Genomic DNA, 15,000 nt, shown 5'->3' with positions numbered 1-15,000 from the left:
TTATTTTAAAGATGTGAAGCAATGTGGAGGTCAACAAAATTTAAAATTCAAAGCACTGCTCAATGCTGTTACTAGAACACAACAAGAGTATGGGGTGCAGTGATCTGTTAAATGCAACCAAGTTCCTGGGGGTTTTCTTCTTGCTACAGCTGTAACCCTGAAGTGATCCAGGGCACAACAAGACATGAACAAAAAAGGTTGCTGTTTACTGCAAAAAGGCAGACAAATACAGGTGTAATGATGGCACTAACATTAATTTTTCAACTGACAAGACCTCAATGAAATACACATCTTCCTGTAATTGCCATGAAACGTTGTAAGGGCCGATCAATAGGAAGGATTTATGGAGATTCGAATTTGTTAATTCAAAATGAGAATGAAATGATGTTCCCATAAATGAAGCTTGTCTGAATCTCTTTTCCTGGCCACACACAAGTAGGATACCCACCAGAGAAAAGAAACTTGTACATGTAAGCTTAACCCTTTCAGCCCCGATAGTGCCAAATGGCACTTATAGATTTTACTCTGTCTAACGCCAGACGATTTTACTCGTCAATGGGGAACCCCTCGGGGCTTAAAGGGTTAAGCTAACAGCGTGAAAAAACTATGTCCCCGTTTAACCCTTTCAGCCCCGATAGTGCCAAATGGCACTTATAGATTTTACTCTGTCTAACGCCAGACGATTTTACTCGTCAATGGGGAACCCCTCGGGGCTTAAAGGGTTAATTCTCTTTTTCAACATTAAAACTCCAAAAGTCTCTCTGAATCTTGGTTTCAGTTAAGTCAGAATTTTATTTTTCAGACCAGCACTCTAAACAAATTTAATAGCCAGGGGGATGGAAAGGATTATCTCCTGTGGATCCCTGCTTAGATGTCATTTGAAATTGTGCCAGTGGTATCTGTAGGTCTATTACCCGGGACTGTCTCTCATCTGCAGGCGCGTAGGCTGGTCATTTTTTCAAGTACGCAAAAGTACATATGATCTAGAAACCTAAGTAAACTAAGCGAAAAATACTGCGTTCTTTATTTCTTGTTCGAAATAGTTGTGTTAATACAAGCAAAGAACAAAGCGTCTTGCCCTTATTTTGAGCAAACTTGGCGCAAACAAAACATTGTTTTGGTTGTGCTAGCGTGACTGGAATTGTCAACGTTCTCGGAAAGTCGCTCCTTTGCAACTTCGCCTTTTTGTTGCACGCTGACCAAACAACACTGCATTGTTTAGTGTAAAAAAAGTCAATGCAAAACTAAGTGAGAACATGATATAGCTTTTGTTTTAGTTTTTAGAATTTAATCAAAGTGGTGTTTTCATGACGAAATTAATCTTGGTTGCGTACAAGTAAAATGTTAAAAATAGAAACAATTGCTTAAAATTTCAAAATTTTCTGGTCACTTCAAGTACGCACATGCATATTTGCGTATAGGACGCTACGCGCCTGATCTGGAGCAATTATTAGGGTGCATTACTCACGTAATCCTGTCAGTAAATAGCCTCCGTGATCATTTCCAATGATGATTGGGCCTTTCTCAGTTTCACTGTTCTGAAGCTGGACATAGAACAAATGGTATTCTTTCAATGATTCCTGGCCATATTTGGGTGGAAGCCACCTCACATTAAAAGCAGTGGAGTTTTTCTCTCCTATCCACAAGGTTGGAGCACCGATGACTGTTTAGAGAAAAATTACAACCATTTCAAATTAGCATAAAGGAAATCTGTATCAATTGACTATATTTTCAATATCAAAGCCTGTACCTCACTTGAGGTTAGTCTTGTTGAATGAAAAAATGTGAGGAAAAAATACATGAGGGCTGCCAGGAAGTCGCTGCGCATGCATGGCCACATTGCCTGCTAACACAAGCGATGTTGTCAAGTTGCAGTACACCAGCTCCTGGTGCACGTGTTGACAGCTTAAATCGATAAGACATTAATTATCTGTACCCATAATAACTATTCTTGTTGAATGAAAAGTAAATTTCCAGCTCCACAAAATAGATGATTATTTGCATTTTGTTTGCATTTTTTTCTGTGAAGTGGAAATTGTAATTTACTTGAGCAGAGGTTTTCACGCATTTCACATACAAAATACAATGTAAAAATTGCTGTTCACCCAGGAAATTTCAAACAGAAGCTTCTCTTTGCATGCATGAATAAGATCTGGAGGAAATTGGTCACCAAGTGGGCAGCGATTTTTTAGATACAATACGTCAAAGTTCAGAATAAACTGAGAAAAATATCTCAAGAATGAGCCAAAATAATTGTACTTACTTAGAAACCGCTGCAAATGCTGAATAATCAAGAGAATGGTGTTGTGCATGTAACATTGCAGCAAAAAATTGTGCCCATATCTTCAGATTGAGTGAAAATTCACAGCCAGTAACAAAATAATTTTTCCATTTCTTTATTTATTTTAGCAAAGGTAAAGACAAAGTGGCAACTGCTATATGTAACTCTTTTATTTCGAATGAGCAAAGGTGAAAACTAGTCGCAAATTAGCGACTCTTCCAGATATTAATATTTTTAGTCACAAAGGGAAAAAATTCAATAAAGGTAAAAAGCCTTATTTTCCAAGGATAACACATGCCAGTGAACTATTATAGCTACTGATAAACTTGTGGGCATTGGTGTGCACCTTTTACCCAAACCCCCTTCCTCCATCACTGCTCCATTTTATGGGTATTGGAGGCTAAAGCTATATACACAGATCAGAGGAATGTCAAAACAGACATGGATGGTATGTGATGGAGATTGAACTGGACCTCCAGTTCAGAAGGCTGCGCACTAACTGACTGAGGTACAATACAATACAATACAATACAATACATACTTAATTGACCGCTCCCTATAGGGGCTTTTCAGGGCCAATGAAACACAACGAAACGACAGAACAGAATAACAACAACTGTTGAGAATCCCAACTGGCTGGAGGCAAACCAGTTGGCTATTTACAAGTGCAGCTAGGAAGTTGAACCAGGAACTACCAGGATCAAATTCAACGAGTGGTCAGAGTGGGTCTTGAACCCAGGATCTCCGGATCTCAAGGCAAGCGCTCTAACCACTGGGCCACACTACCTCCTGAGGTATGGTTGCTCCTCAATCATAAATGAAACTGTATTAGTCGCAATTTCAAGCCTTGTAATACAAGTACTTCTTACCATTGTCTGAATGAGGGAGGACTGTTACAATCACTGGTGAGCTCCATATTCCCCTGCCAATTACAGTTGCTGCAGATACTTTGACACTGTATGTTTTTCCCTTGGATAACCCATTAATCGTTTTATGGAGAATATGACCTGGTACTTCTAAGCTGCTGAGCGATCCTTCTTTACCATGCTCTTCCCACTCAATGACATACTTGGTTATAATTCCATTTTGGTAAATTTTTTGCAGTGGTTGCCACTCTAAATCAAGACTCTGGTGAGGGAAATATGTTTAAAGTTACGTTTTTTTTCATGTTCTGATCTGAACAGACTTTTTAGGAAATTACTTACATCTGACGTAATACTGGTGATGCTCACATTCTTAGGAGCTCTTGATGGTTCTAAGTAGGAAAAAAATAAAAGAAAGTAAACTGACACAAAAACATTGATATTTGTTGTTAGGTTGCTACAAATACACCTAAAGTTAAAGGACATTCGACTTTGAAAAATGACTTTTTTTCTAATTTCTGAACTATTTTTAGGGGTACTCCATAGGGGTACTGCATGGAGTGGTACACCAGGTTTTGTCCTCAAATAGAATAATGACAGAGCTCATGAACCAAACACAGTGTCATCTGCACAGTAGTAGTTTACATACAAGTACAATAAAATCTTAAAATTCCTGTTTTAAAGAAAATGTGCTGCAAAAACTCATTTGTCAAGTGTGTTTGCCTTCTGACAGAATGGTCCTTTAATACACAGGGTTCGTACACTTTTTCAGACCAAACATTCAAGCACTTTTCAAGGACTTTCAAGGGCCAAAATTGGAAATTTCAAGGACCTCTTTTTTATGTCAAAGAATTTACCCATGGAAATAGTCTGACAGTACAATTCTTGCTCATTTTCCACAACGTACATGCGCAAAAATAATGCAAAGGCACTTGTAACCATTCTCGACCCAACAGCTCGTCGCGTTTGCATGACATGACTAGATTACCCGATTATTTCTACTGAAGTTTTCAAAGGTCAAAAATGCGGGTCAGATAAAATACAAGGACTTTCAAGGACCAAGAAAGAAGAGCAGAGATTTTGAAGGACTTTCAAGGCCTTGAAAATGTACTCTCAAAATTCAAGGGTTTTCAAGGCATGTACAAACCCTGAATACACTCAAAATAGGCTAAAAGATATCAGGGAAATGGAAAGTGTAAAGTGCAGGTCACAGGTCATTGTTTTACTATAACTGAAACAAACCAAACCCCTGCAGTTTACACAACCCATCAGGGAAAGGCTCTCAGTCAATTTAGTACATGTACATGTACAGTAAGTGGTAAAAAGGGGTAGGCAAATAAATGACTTACTGCCTTCAAGTGTTCTTTGAACAACTGATCTTGATTTTCTTCCTATGACAGTTGTAACTGCCCTAACATATAATGTGTAATTTGTGAACCCATGCAGTTCTTTGATTATGTGGTGATTAACATTTCCAACAACAATTTGCCGTTCCTCGTCACCACTTTTTTTATAATGCACTGAATATGCAGTAATCTCAAGGTTTCCTTGAGGAGCACTCCAACTCAAGATAATGGATGATGAAGAATGTGGAAGAGCCACCAAATTTGTTGGAGGTCCAGGCTGATTTTCTGCAAGTTTTAATAAAATGAGATTAATCATTGTAATATTGGCATCATATCTAGCAGTCTTTGTTGTCAAAATTGTGTTTCTTTGGGGTTATGGGGCAGTAGAAAGAAGCCTTATTTTGATGTCTTTGCTTTTTTTGGAAATACTAGAATTTTAGTAGGCCACAGTTGAGTAGGTGGAGAACGAAGGGTTGAAGACATGCAAGTAAGCAAGCAAGCAAGGGCATCCTCCCTCTGGAAAATTTTTAGAATGCATTTCCTACATCACAAATCAGGGTATTTGAACACAATGCTAATGTCATTGAATTTTGGCTCTTTTATTCAGAGTAAATGAATACTCTAAATTTTTGAAATTCAGTTGATGACAAGACATATTTTGGGTTTTCAAAAGATGCTAATTAAAAACAGCGTGACGTAACCCCCTTAAAGCTCCTTTGCATTCTGTACAGCTGCGTGCAATGCATTTCATCTGTTGTCTGTCACATTTCCAATGTAGTTAGCAAATCAGGCAGCTTACAACATAAGTACCGGACTGCTGCCTCAAAAATGTATGTGCTTGATGCTCAATAACCGCCTTTGACATGGACAGGGAAATCGAAATGGCTACCGAGGCTCAGGCTCATGCCTCTCTTTTGTTTTTCATGAAAAACACTTTCCCGATCCAAGGCTCATGTTCTGTGCAAATGATTCTAAATGTTATTAGTAAAATTTGGGTATAAATTTCCAAGGAAAAGTAGGGGGCAAGTTCACATACAATAGCCCGACAAATTTTGCTGGCCGCTGGCTCTTATTGAAAACCGGGTTCATCCACTAAAAATTGTGTATCTACCTAAATAGCATTTAAGATTACCATGCTCTAAATTGATCGATAGGTTTTAACACAAAAGTATATTAATATATAAACAATTGCCTCCATTTGGCACAAAAATATGCTCAGATATTTGTGTGTCAACGTTATCTATTCCCAGAAGCGAACAGTTTTCCAGGAGTGAAGATCAAGGAAAACTGTGAACTTCTAGGAAAGATAATGTCCAAGGACAATTTTCTGAGCATATTTTTAAAGTCAAATGGACCACAAAAGACAGAATGTGCAAAGTCTGGAACACTGTTATGGATGACAGTGTTTTCAAGTGTGGCTGGAATTTTTTCTCTCCTTCAAATGGTTGGTAAGGAAAGGAAAGGAAATTAAAAGGAATTTTATTTACATGTACATGTAAGTGTCTAATCTTCTAACAATGAAGCACTCATTGGGGACACTGTAAATTGAAATTAACAAATCAATGCAAATCAAATAAAAATTTGGCCTTTGAGGAGAAGGGAAAACTGGAGTACCCAGAGAAAAGCCTCTCGGTGCAGAGTAGAGAACCAACAAACTCAACCCACATATGATGCTAAGTCTGAGAATCAAACCCAGGCCACATTGGTGGGAGGCGAGTGCTCTCACCACTGCACCATCCCTGCACCCCTGATACTGATTTATTTATTAATACTGGTTTATTTCATAGTTAATAAACACAATGTATTTCTCCATTCTATAAAATAACTCAGTTTAAGTTCACATAGATTGTGGGATGAAATCTCTAACCCGGTAAGTCTACAAGTTCGTAACTTTCTTCACCTTGAAACACATTGACAGCACATTTTGTTGCCTTTCTTGTACTTTCTGGAACAGCATTTGCGACCAGCTTTTTGATGTCAATGTCACTAGACTCCAGAAAATGAGTTTCTTTTTCTTCTATGTAAAATGAAAATTCTTCTGTTGCCTTTTTTCCACTGGTTTTGTTTCTTTTCAATGAAAATGATCGCTACAGCATTTCGCAGGGCAAATATCAACACAAATGGGGGTTATTGTGTGGTAACTGTCCTGTGAGTTTGCACCATGTGACATAAATTAGCCAATAAAATCGCCTGAAAATTAATGGGTGGGTTATAACATTGGATATTTGCCAGTTTTGGTTGGGGACCAATTGCATGCCAGAGAAAAATATTTGATGGATTACAAACTAGATTATTGAAAGCTTAATATTACACACATTATCCTTCAATATCATTAGAACTTTATAGTTAACAATAATAAACAGATGGAAACACCTACCCGACTGATGAACTACAATACTAGATGGGGTTTGAATGTTGCCATGTTCATTTTCTGCAAAGCACTGGTATATTCCACCATCTTGGGAGCTTGCACCGGATATTTTTAAGACTGTTCCTCCTCTGTAATGTGTAATTCTAGTTTTTCCATTTGACGTCAACTTGCTACCATTTTTTAGCCAAAACAATAACGGCATAGGTGTCCCTGTCACTTGACAAATGAGTATGGTTGGTCCATCTGTTATCACCTTCAATTTGGGGGGTTTCTCTGTAAACTGAGGTGGTGCTAAAACCAATGACAAAATGCAAAGATGACTAAGAAAAAAAACCTGAAAAAGTTTTGTCTCAAGCACACCTATAACACTGTATCTGAGCTACAACAAGTTGCAAAAATGGTGAGACACTCCCATTAAAAAATACCTTTTCTACCTTTCCATTCCCACCCAATCTAGAATTTAATCATTTCCCACCTCCCCCCTCCCTCCCCCTCTTTCAATGTTGACCATTTAAGTTTTCCACATGATTTGGTATTGCTTCAACAAGTTGCAAAAATAGTGGAGACACTTCACCTTCTTGGGGCATTATTCATTTCCCTATTCTCTCTCACACTGCAGACCCCCTCCCCCCACCCCCCTTAGAGTTGCTAGCAAGACAAAAAAATGTTGGGAACTTAAGCAGTCAACATTGAAAGGGGGAGAGGGGAGAGGAAGTGGGAAAGGTTTAAATTCCAGATACGGCGGGCATTGGAAGCTAGAAAAGGTGTTTTTTAATGAAAGTGTCTCGACAATTTTGCAACTTGTTGTAGCAACATTGATAAGGGGGGGAAGGGGATCGCAGTGTGGGAGAGATGGGAGAAGCTACTAACGCATAAAGAAGGCAAAGTGTCTCCACTATTTTTGCAACTTGTTGTAGTTACATTGTATGCCCAAAACTTGTTAAGCTCGATTCTCGCACAAAACTGGGAACCATGTCAAGCTGAGCTAATTTAACCCTTTAACACCCAAACCCGGCCTAAACCAGCCAGACTTTGTATTTTACTCTGTCTAAGGCCAGAGGATTTTACTCGTCAATGGGGAATCCCCGGGAGTCAATACCGTATTTACCCGTGTATAATACGCACTTTTTTCCTGCTAAATGGCTCCGAAAATTGAGATGCGTATTATACACAGAATCCATTGTTTTAGAGGCGCGTCTCTCATTAGCATATAAAGAAAGACACATTGTACATGCATGTGTATCAAATACGTATAAGTTGACCTTTAACCCATTCACCCCTAAACCAACCTAAACCAGTCATACTTAGTATTTTACCCTGTCTAACGCTAACCTGCGATCAGGCTCTATTTTAGTTTCGCGTGCTACGTAATGTGGAGTTGGCGAAACGAAAAATAGAGCCTGACCAAATTCCTCTTTGATATTCCTTCCGCCCACTTTTTTTGATTGATTGACATGTCCTTCATCGGCCAATCAAATTTACTTTCATTGCACCAATACACGCGTGGACGGCAGATTCACGCTATTTTGTTTTGACCAGAGTTACCGTATTTACCCGTGTATAAGTCGACCTTCTATGGCCTCAAAAGAAGCTCCAAAAATCGCCCTCGACTTATACATGGGTCAAAGATTTCGAGCCAAGTTCCAGCTAAATAATTTATTCAAAATTAACATCATAATGTGGTCTTTGGGCATAACGAACGCAGTGGACGAAAGACTTCAAAATGAATGTAAAAGCAATTCCAGTTGAAATGAAAAAGGATTTGTTTTACTTTAAATGTTGAAGATACTCACAAGCACAAATATGAAATAGACACTGGAAATTTTCGTTTTCCAAAGGCGGAAAGCTCTAAAAAACATTGTTGTTTCTTCAAATAAAACGCGATCCTTCAACGGCTTAGTAACCTGGCACAATTCCTCGTGTTTGCGTGAAAGCATGATCGTCACTCGTGTTGCCTGAAAATGCTGGTTGGTAATGATTGTTTTTTATTCTTTATACAAACCTGGATGATTTAAATGCTTTTGCAAACTTTGTATTGTTTGGTTTATGAGTTTTGTTTCATTTGCCATGTGAGAAATTATAAGTCAAGCACCATTAAACCTTGCACATTTCGCATCGTTTTTTAAGTTATTTTCAAAGATTGACTCCTGCTTCTGTGATGTTGTGCTTATCCTCTAAAGCCCTTTATCCTTGAACAACGAAACAGGTTAGTTTGAGGTTTACATGTTCAATTTTCTGAGAACTTTTTCGAAATTCAAGGACAAAATGCCCGCACATACAACAACCACTGAACCACAAAACTGTTAAGCGCTTAAGGCCCTTAATTTTTTGTGAATCCACAGTTCCAGAAATCGAAGAATGCAAGATTAGTATCCCATGAACATTTAGCAAAGAAATTAAGAAATTTCTTTTTTTGCCATCAAAAATGGGGGGTCGACTTATACATGGGATCGACTTATACACGGGTAAATACGGTAATTACTGTGGGAGGAATATTATAAACTAATTCGAAAGTTACCGTTTGCTTTAATTTGAGAAAAACACATTTAAAGCATGGGGCATGTTTTCGACGACTATATTGCGGCAAAGGCCGGTGTAATTCTCCCTCCGAACTTCACTGAATATGCTATCTTTTAAGCTTGACATCTTAATTTGTAACTGAGATAACCTAGGATTTTGTCGTTGGACGGTTTGGCAATAGATTTTTACAGAAAAAAAAAGAGAAATACATTATTCCTTTAACGTGTTTGCCCATGAAGGTTTCTTTGGTGATTTTTTCGGGTAATATGTTCAGTTGCAGTGTATTTCTAGAATTGCGCGCAGTAAAATCATGATAAGTTTGGTTGTTATTTTTATTTTTTTGATGGCGTACGAACAGTAAGATGAATTCGCAAACTTTCTTTTATTGTTGTACAATTGATCTTTCTGGAAACATGCAAATTCAAGTTTCTGGAGTGCGAGTTTTTATAGGTTAAATCAACTGGAAATATTATGAAGTGTGCAAACAAACCGTGTCATGTACAGTAAATAAATAAAGCCGTTTGATACACAGATATTCAAAACATGCATTCGTGTAACTTGCGATTTTATTGGCATCTCCTCCTGTTGATATCTATGTCCCTTGTCTCATCCAGGAAACCAATAAGCATCGGCTTTCATTGCCATTTGAAAGAACCAGCTATTTAGCTTTCAAAACATCAGGGAAGTTTGTGCCAAAGTACTTTCAACCCCATGGCCACAGAGTTCGACTGCGGAATCGCTAATTTCACTCGTTCCAGAGATTCAAACCCGATTCTGGACAAGTTATGAGATGTTTCAGATGGCATATCTCCATTTATACAAGTAAAATCAAGTTGCACCGTCCACGGCATTGTAAGAACAAAAGGGAGCAAATTTTTCCGTACACTTATGGCGGATTAGTCTCGAGGACTTCGCGAGAGCTCCGCGCAATCACGATGGCATTTTCACTTCCGGCGTTTCAACAGCCAATCAGATCACGAGTTTGGTCGGCCAAATTTTGGCCGACCGTCCGGAATTCTTGAGAGACTTTTGGTCAGGCCCAATTTTAGCGAGCGACGATATAAGAGAACATAATATGGGCGAAGCTAAAAATGGGCCTGATCACAGGTTAGTCTAACGCCAGACTATTTTACTCGTCAATGGGGAACCCCCAGGAGTCAATGGGTTAATAACCTAAAAATCGGCCCAAAAAATTGCCTCGACTTATATAGTCCGGGAGCATATGTTAAAAAATCAGGTTCCATGTGCAATTCGTGAAGAAAGCTAGCCACTAGGCTACTTGTGTTCAGGGAACCTAAAATGACAAGAAAAGTGATGTTGCCACCTTTGCAACCTGCACGGAGGACTTTTAACCCTTTCAGCCCCGATAGTGCCAAATGGCACTTATAGATTTTACTCTGTCTAACGCCAGACGATTTTACTCGTCAATGGGGAACCCCTCGGGGCTTAAAGGGTTAAGGAGTGTTTTAAAAACGAAGTCGAACCGCCAGCATAGAAACGAGGCTATGGATAAAACCGTATCATATCTTCTATGCACAAGGCTCAAGTCTCCGGAAATTAGTAGAATGTTTTAAGTATGCAATAAGATACAATCTAATCTATTTTTTTGCTGTTACATGGTCACTGTGACATGAAAACGAGGCCCCAAGTGGTTACTCTAATGTCGATAATGCCTGCAAAATCGAGAAAACTCTTAACGAAATGCATCCATTGTTGCAAGGGTAAAAAAAAACATTCTTATTAAGCGAAGTAATTTAAGAATATCACACATTTTTCCTGTTTTTAGCATAAATTTTCTCGCATTAGAGCTTACAAAAACCCATCCTAGCCCATCCTAGATAAACACCATTTCCGGTTCTTGAATTAGTATATTTGCCCTTATTTGCATGAAAGATTACCAGGTCTTCAGGAGATCGTTATGGAAAAATATGTGTAAAAAAAGCTGTTTGTCTTGTCAAGTGATTTTCTGGCATGAAAGACATGATAAAATCGCAATGAACAGCCTGAGATATATGAAGAGTTCTGCAAAGGTAATTGGGACCTCAACAAGAACCCACATGTGCCATTCTGTCCTTTGGGTGCGGACCATGCCCTAGAGCAAATAAATCACTCAATGAAAGTTTCAGGAGGGCTAGTTGGTATCACCCTGAATCCAAATGCCCACACAAAATTTTATATCATTGGTCCTTGCCCATCTAACCGAACACGCAAACTCTGGCAAAGGAAGGCACCCATCATCATACCTTGTCAGCTTCTGTGATTTCTCGTGAGGAGAAGAACAGACAACAGTTGGTAACGACAGTGGAGAATTTCATGAATCCCTTTATCGAGCAGAGCAACGATCTCTTTAATCTTGCGACAAAGGTTGTAATGCCAAGCAAAGTAAAGGAAGGTATTTTGGAACAGAGTGAGATTGGTCAGAAACTGTTCGAGACATTTGTCAAAGATCGAATCCAGACTGGAAAAATCACTCTTTGGCCACTGATGAAGAAAAGAAAGCTCCAGACATGGAAAACCATGGGGAAGAAGATCAAGGTTTCAAGTGCCAGCCAGATAGTGGAGTTTTGCACGCATGATAATGATAAGCAAAAGCCGACCTGAGATTGAGATCCAAGAAGCTGAACCAGAACTGCTAGTCAAGACACTGCTAGTCAGGGGGAAAGAATGAGAGTCTCTGTCTTGGATGCAATGGCTGAAGTACAATCCCTAGACAAGCCCGAGTGGACTCAAAGATTCTCACACGTCGCATTTTTGAGAAGTATGGAGACAGTGATGAGATCCGCCTCATCTTTGATCGATACGATCTCCCGTCTCCATCTACACGCAGGAAGAGACAGGGGAACCAACATCCAGTTTATTACTGCATAATTTATCGCCTTCCATGCATATCACCAAGGTCACAATGAAAAAGCTGCTTTCCCATGCTAATACAAAGAACGAGCTGGCGGAATAGCTCGCGCAAACAGCCGCCGAGCATGCAGAGCGAGAGGGAACCCGGATGGTGGTAGCGTAAGGTTGTAAATGTAAGGGAAATAAGAATGATATGTCATAGTGACCAGGAAGAAGCTGGCACGAAGATCGTCTTGCATGCCCTTGATGCTACAGTCAATAGAGCGACGGAAATCAGGATACATCCTCAGACACATATGTCTTTATTTTTTCTTTGAGGCGATATCCAGAACTCTGTTAGAATACGGTGTTGACTGGCAAAGGTCAGAACCATCACGAGATCAAGCTGCTGCCAGTTTTTCGTTCCCTTGGCCCTACAAAGACAGCAGCACTATCTGCTTTCCATGCCTTGACTAGAGCGGAAGCAAGAGCGGAAGCAAGAGCAGATGTAATCCACACATTGTCTCAGCTCGGGACAAGTAATCTACCAAGCAGCGAGTCCCAGAAGGCAGTAGAAATGCTCGTCTGCCAGGTCTTTCTTCCCAAGACAAACATCTCCACAGTCAAGGTGTTAAGATGGTGGCTCTTCACAAAGAAGCAAGCCAAATCAGAAAGGCTTCCACCCAAATTAGCGGCATTGCATCAGGCCATTCTTCACGCCCACTATTTGTTACTAGTATGGAATAGTGACAGGGACCCCAATCCAGCTTTGCCATCACCGAAAGACTTTAGGTAGGAATGGAAAGAAGAGGACAAGGCGTGGCTTCCTGTCATGACAACACTAACCCCTGCTCCTGAGGCCATCATTCACCTCGCGAAGTGCAGATGTGTCAAGGAAAGGAGCACCACCAAGCGCTGCCAGTGCAGGATGCTCAGACCTCTGCGGCTGTTCTAATAATGGCAAAGATTGCGAAAATATGCCCAAAGACGTCGGTGGTGACAACGATGACAAAGACGACAGAAATGATGATGATGTTTTGTTCAGAGAGAGATGGATGAAGATCATAAATAAATAATTAGTTAAATTCCAGCGACCAACTTGGAGGGCTGGGCACCCCAGCTGAAATGCTTAGGAGCCGGAAGGGCTCCCCGAAATTCTCCTTAGAGCACAGCCTTGATTTATCAAGCCATTTTCCGAAACTCTTTGGTGTTCTTTTCATCTACCAAATCTTTTTTCTATGGCAATGTTCAGAGGAAGGTTCGTTTAAAATAGGAAGATTTAATTTTCGCATAAAAACTTTACTAAGAAAAATTTCTCAAGCAAACTGAAATACTTAATATGTCATTGCTCAATGCATGTCATGTTACAAGTCAGAGCTAATAAACTTCATTTACATTAGTTTTTTTTCATCTACTGCAACTGCCAAAGAATTCTGACAAATATGACAACTTTTAGGAACCATTCTATCGATCTGAATTTCAGCTTTTTAGCCAGAAATGAAGAAAATCAGACATTGGGGGTCGACTTATACAGTACACGAGTTTGACTTATACATGAGTAAAAATTAATATTATTATTGTATCTTGATCTTGGCAAATGAATCAAGCAATAGAGCACACCATGAAGTCTGGTGGGCTGTGCTGTAAAGTATTGCTAAGAGATGCAGCAAATAAAAACAACTTCATAAATCTTGTAATATCTTGATGACTCATACCTTTGACAACAAGCCACACAATTCTGGAAATAGTTTGTCCATTAGAGCTTGCTTGACACTCGTACTTCCCTCCATCGTTTTCAAGTATGTTGGTAAAGTTGAGGTTGTTAGCCCCATAACTGCTGTTAAAAAGCTGCGGATCTCCAGTTAGTTTCTTCCATGTTATAACTGGGATAGGATAGCCAGTCGCAGCACACTCCAACACAGTGGCACCTCCTTTCAGTACTGTAACATTGCGAGGCATACCAAGAAACTCTGGACTTGCTTTCCCTATGGCTGAACCTAAATCATTTCAATAAGGAAATAAAAGGAAAATGATGTTGGATGATGAAAAGGATACTCATGTAGCACATTTTGTACATGCATACTCAAATGCACTTCAATTGTTGCATTGTTATGGCAAGATCAGACATCAGCATGCCAATGAAGTCAGCCGGATACTGTATCTCATTGCCAATAGCATCACTATTAAGGTTTTGATTTGGAGAGGTAGGGAGGGAGGTTAAACTCCAGTTGGGATTTCAAGGACTACGATTGATATAGCCAGCTCCGACATCTTTAATTTTAGCAGGGGGACCTATTTAATAAGGCAACTGTTGATGCAATAGGGATGGCTTATACAGTAAGTGCAAAGACAGTTTGTTTGATAAGTTTTGCTTCTGTGATGTCAAAGCAGACTCCCAAACATCAAAAACTGAAATTGTTATTAACTTAAACAGCTAGAAATATAATAGTACTGATGTTCTGTCAGGATTTAACTGCACATTCAAAATCCTGTATACACATGCTTGTTGACATGACTGCTGCCTCTTGATTAAAGTCTCCATTAACAGACATGCTAAAATCATAAATTTTCTCTAAATGTCCCTGTTTCTAGCAATAAACTTAATTCTTTATTTGTAAATTCATGCAAGAGTTTCTTTATTTCCTATTCATCATTTCTTTTTTCAAATATACAACATTGCACGACGATTGAGCCCAAAAAGAAATTTCTTCATACCACTTCTGCAAATGTCCACAATATTCACTTGGAATTTAATAATAAACTGATAATTTTTACAAGGCTAGAGATATT

General features: G+C 39.2%; 1 protein-coding gene and 2 long non-coding RNA genes across 3 annotated transcripts in view; 2 read left to right on the top strand and 1 right to left on the bottom strand.

Moving 5' to 3' along the window:
• The window catches only part of LOC138007519 (uncharacterized), a 39,519-nt gene extending 39,045 nt beyond the window's left edge, over positions 1-474 (top strand). The window contains exon 4 of the long non-coding RNA XR_011124053.1: positions 1-474. This exon is cut by the window's left edge and continues 39 nt beyond it. This is a non-coding gene — a long non-coding RNA (uncharacterized lncRNA).
• The window catches only part of LOC138007518 (uncharacterized), a 318,730-nt gene that overhangs the window by 206,736 nt on the left and 96,994 nt on the right, over positions 1-15,000 (top strand). The window lies entirely within an intron of this gene.
• The window catches only part of LOC138007516 (protogenin-like), a 55,223-nt gene that overhangs the window by 35,449 nt on the left and 4,774 nt on the right, over positions 1-15,000 (bottom strand). Inside the window, exons 2-7 of the mRNA XM_068854484.1 lie at positions 13,926-14,207; positions 6,868-7,152; positions 4,494-4,775; positions 3,487-3,536; positions 3,151-3,409; positions 1,469-1,663 (exon numbers count right to left, since the gene is read on the bottom strand). Of these exons, the coding sequence (XP_068710585.1) occupies positions 1,469-1,663; positions 3,151-3,409; positions 3,487-3,536; positions 4,494-4,775; positions 6,868-7,152; positions 13,926-14,207 (1,353 nt within the window). The remainder of the gene's footprint in view (positions 1-1,468; positions 1,664-3,150; positions 3,410-3,486; positions 3,537-4,493; positions 4,776-6,867; positions 7,153-13,925; positions 14,208-15,000) is intronic.

Source organism: Montipora foliosa, chromosome 6 (genome assembly GCF_036669935.1).
Source record: "Montipora foliosa isolate CH-2021 chromosome 6, ASM3666993v2, whole genome shotgun sequence".
NCBI lineage: Eukaryota > Metazoa > Cnidaria > Anthozoa > Scleractinia > Acroporidae > Montipora > Montipora foliosa.
Note: the sequence above shows the minus strand (reverse complement) of the source record. Positions and strands in the feature narration are given on the sequence as shown.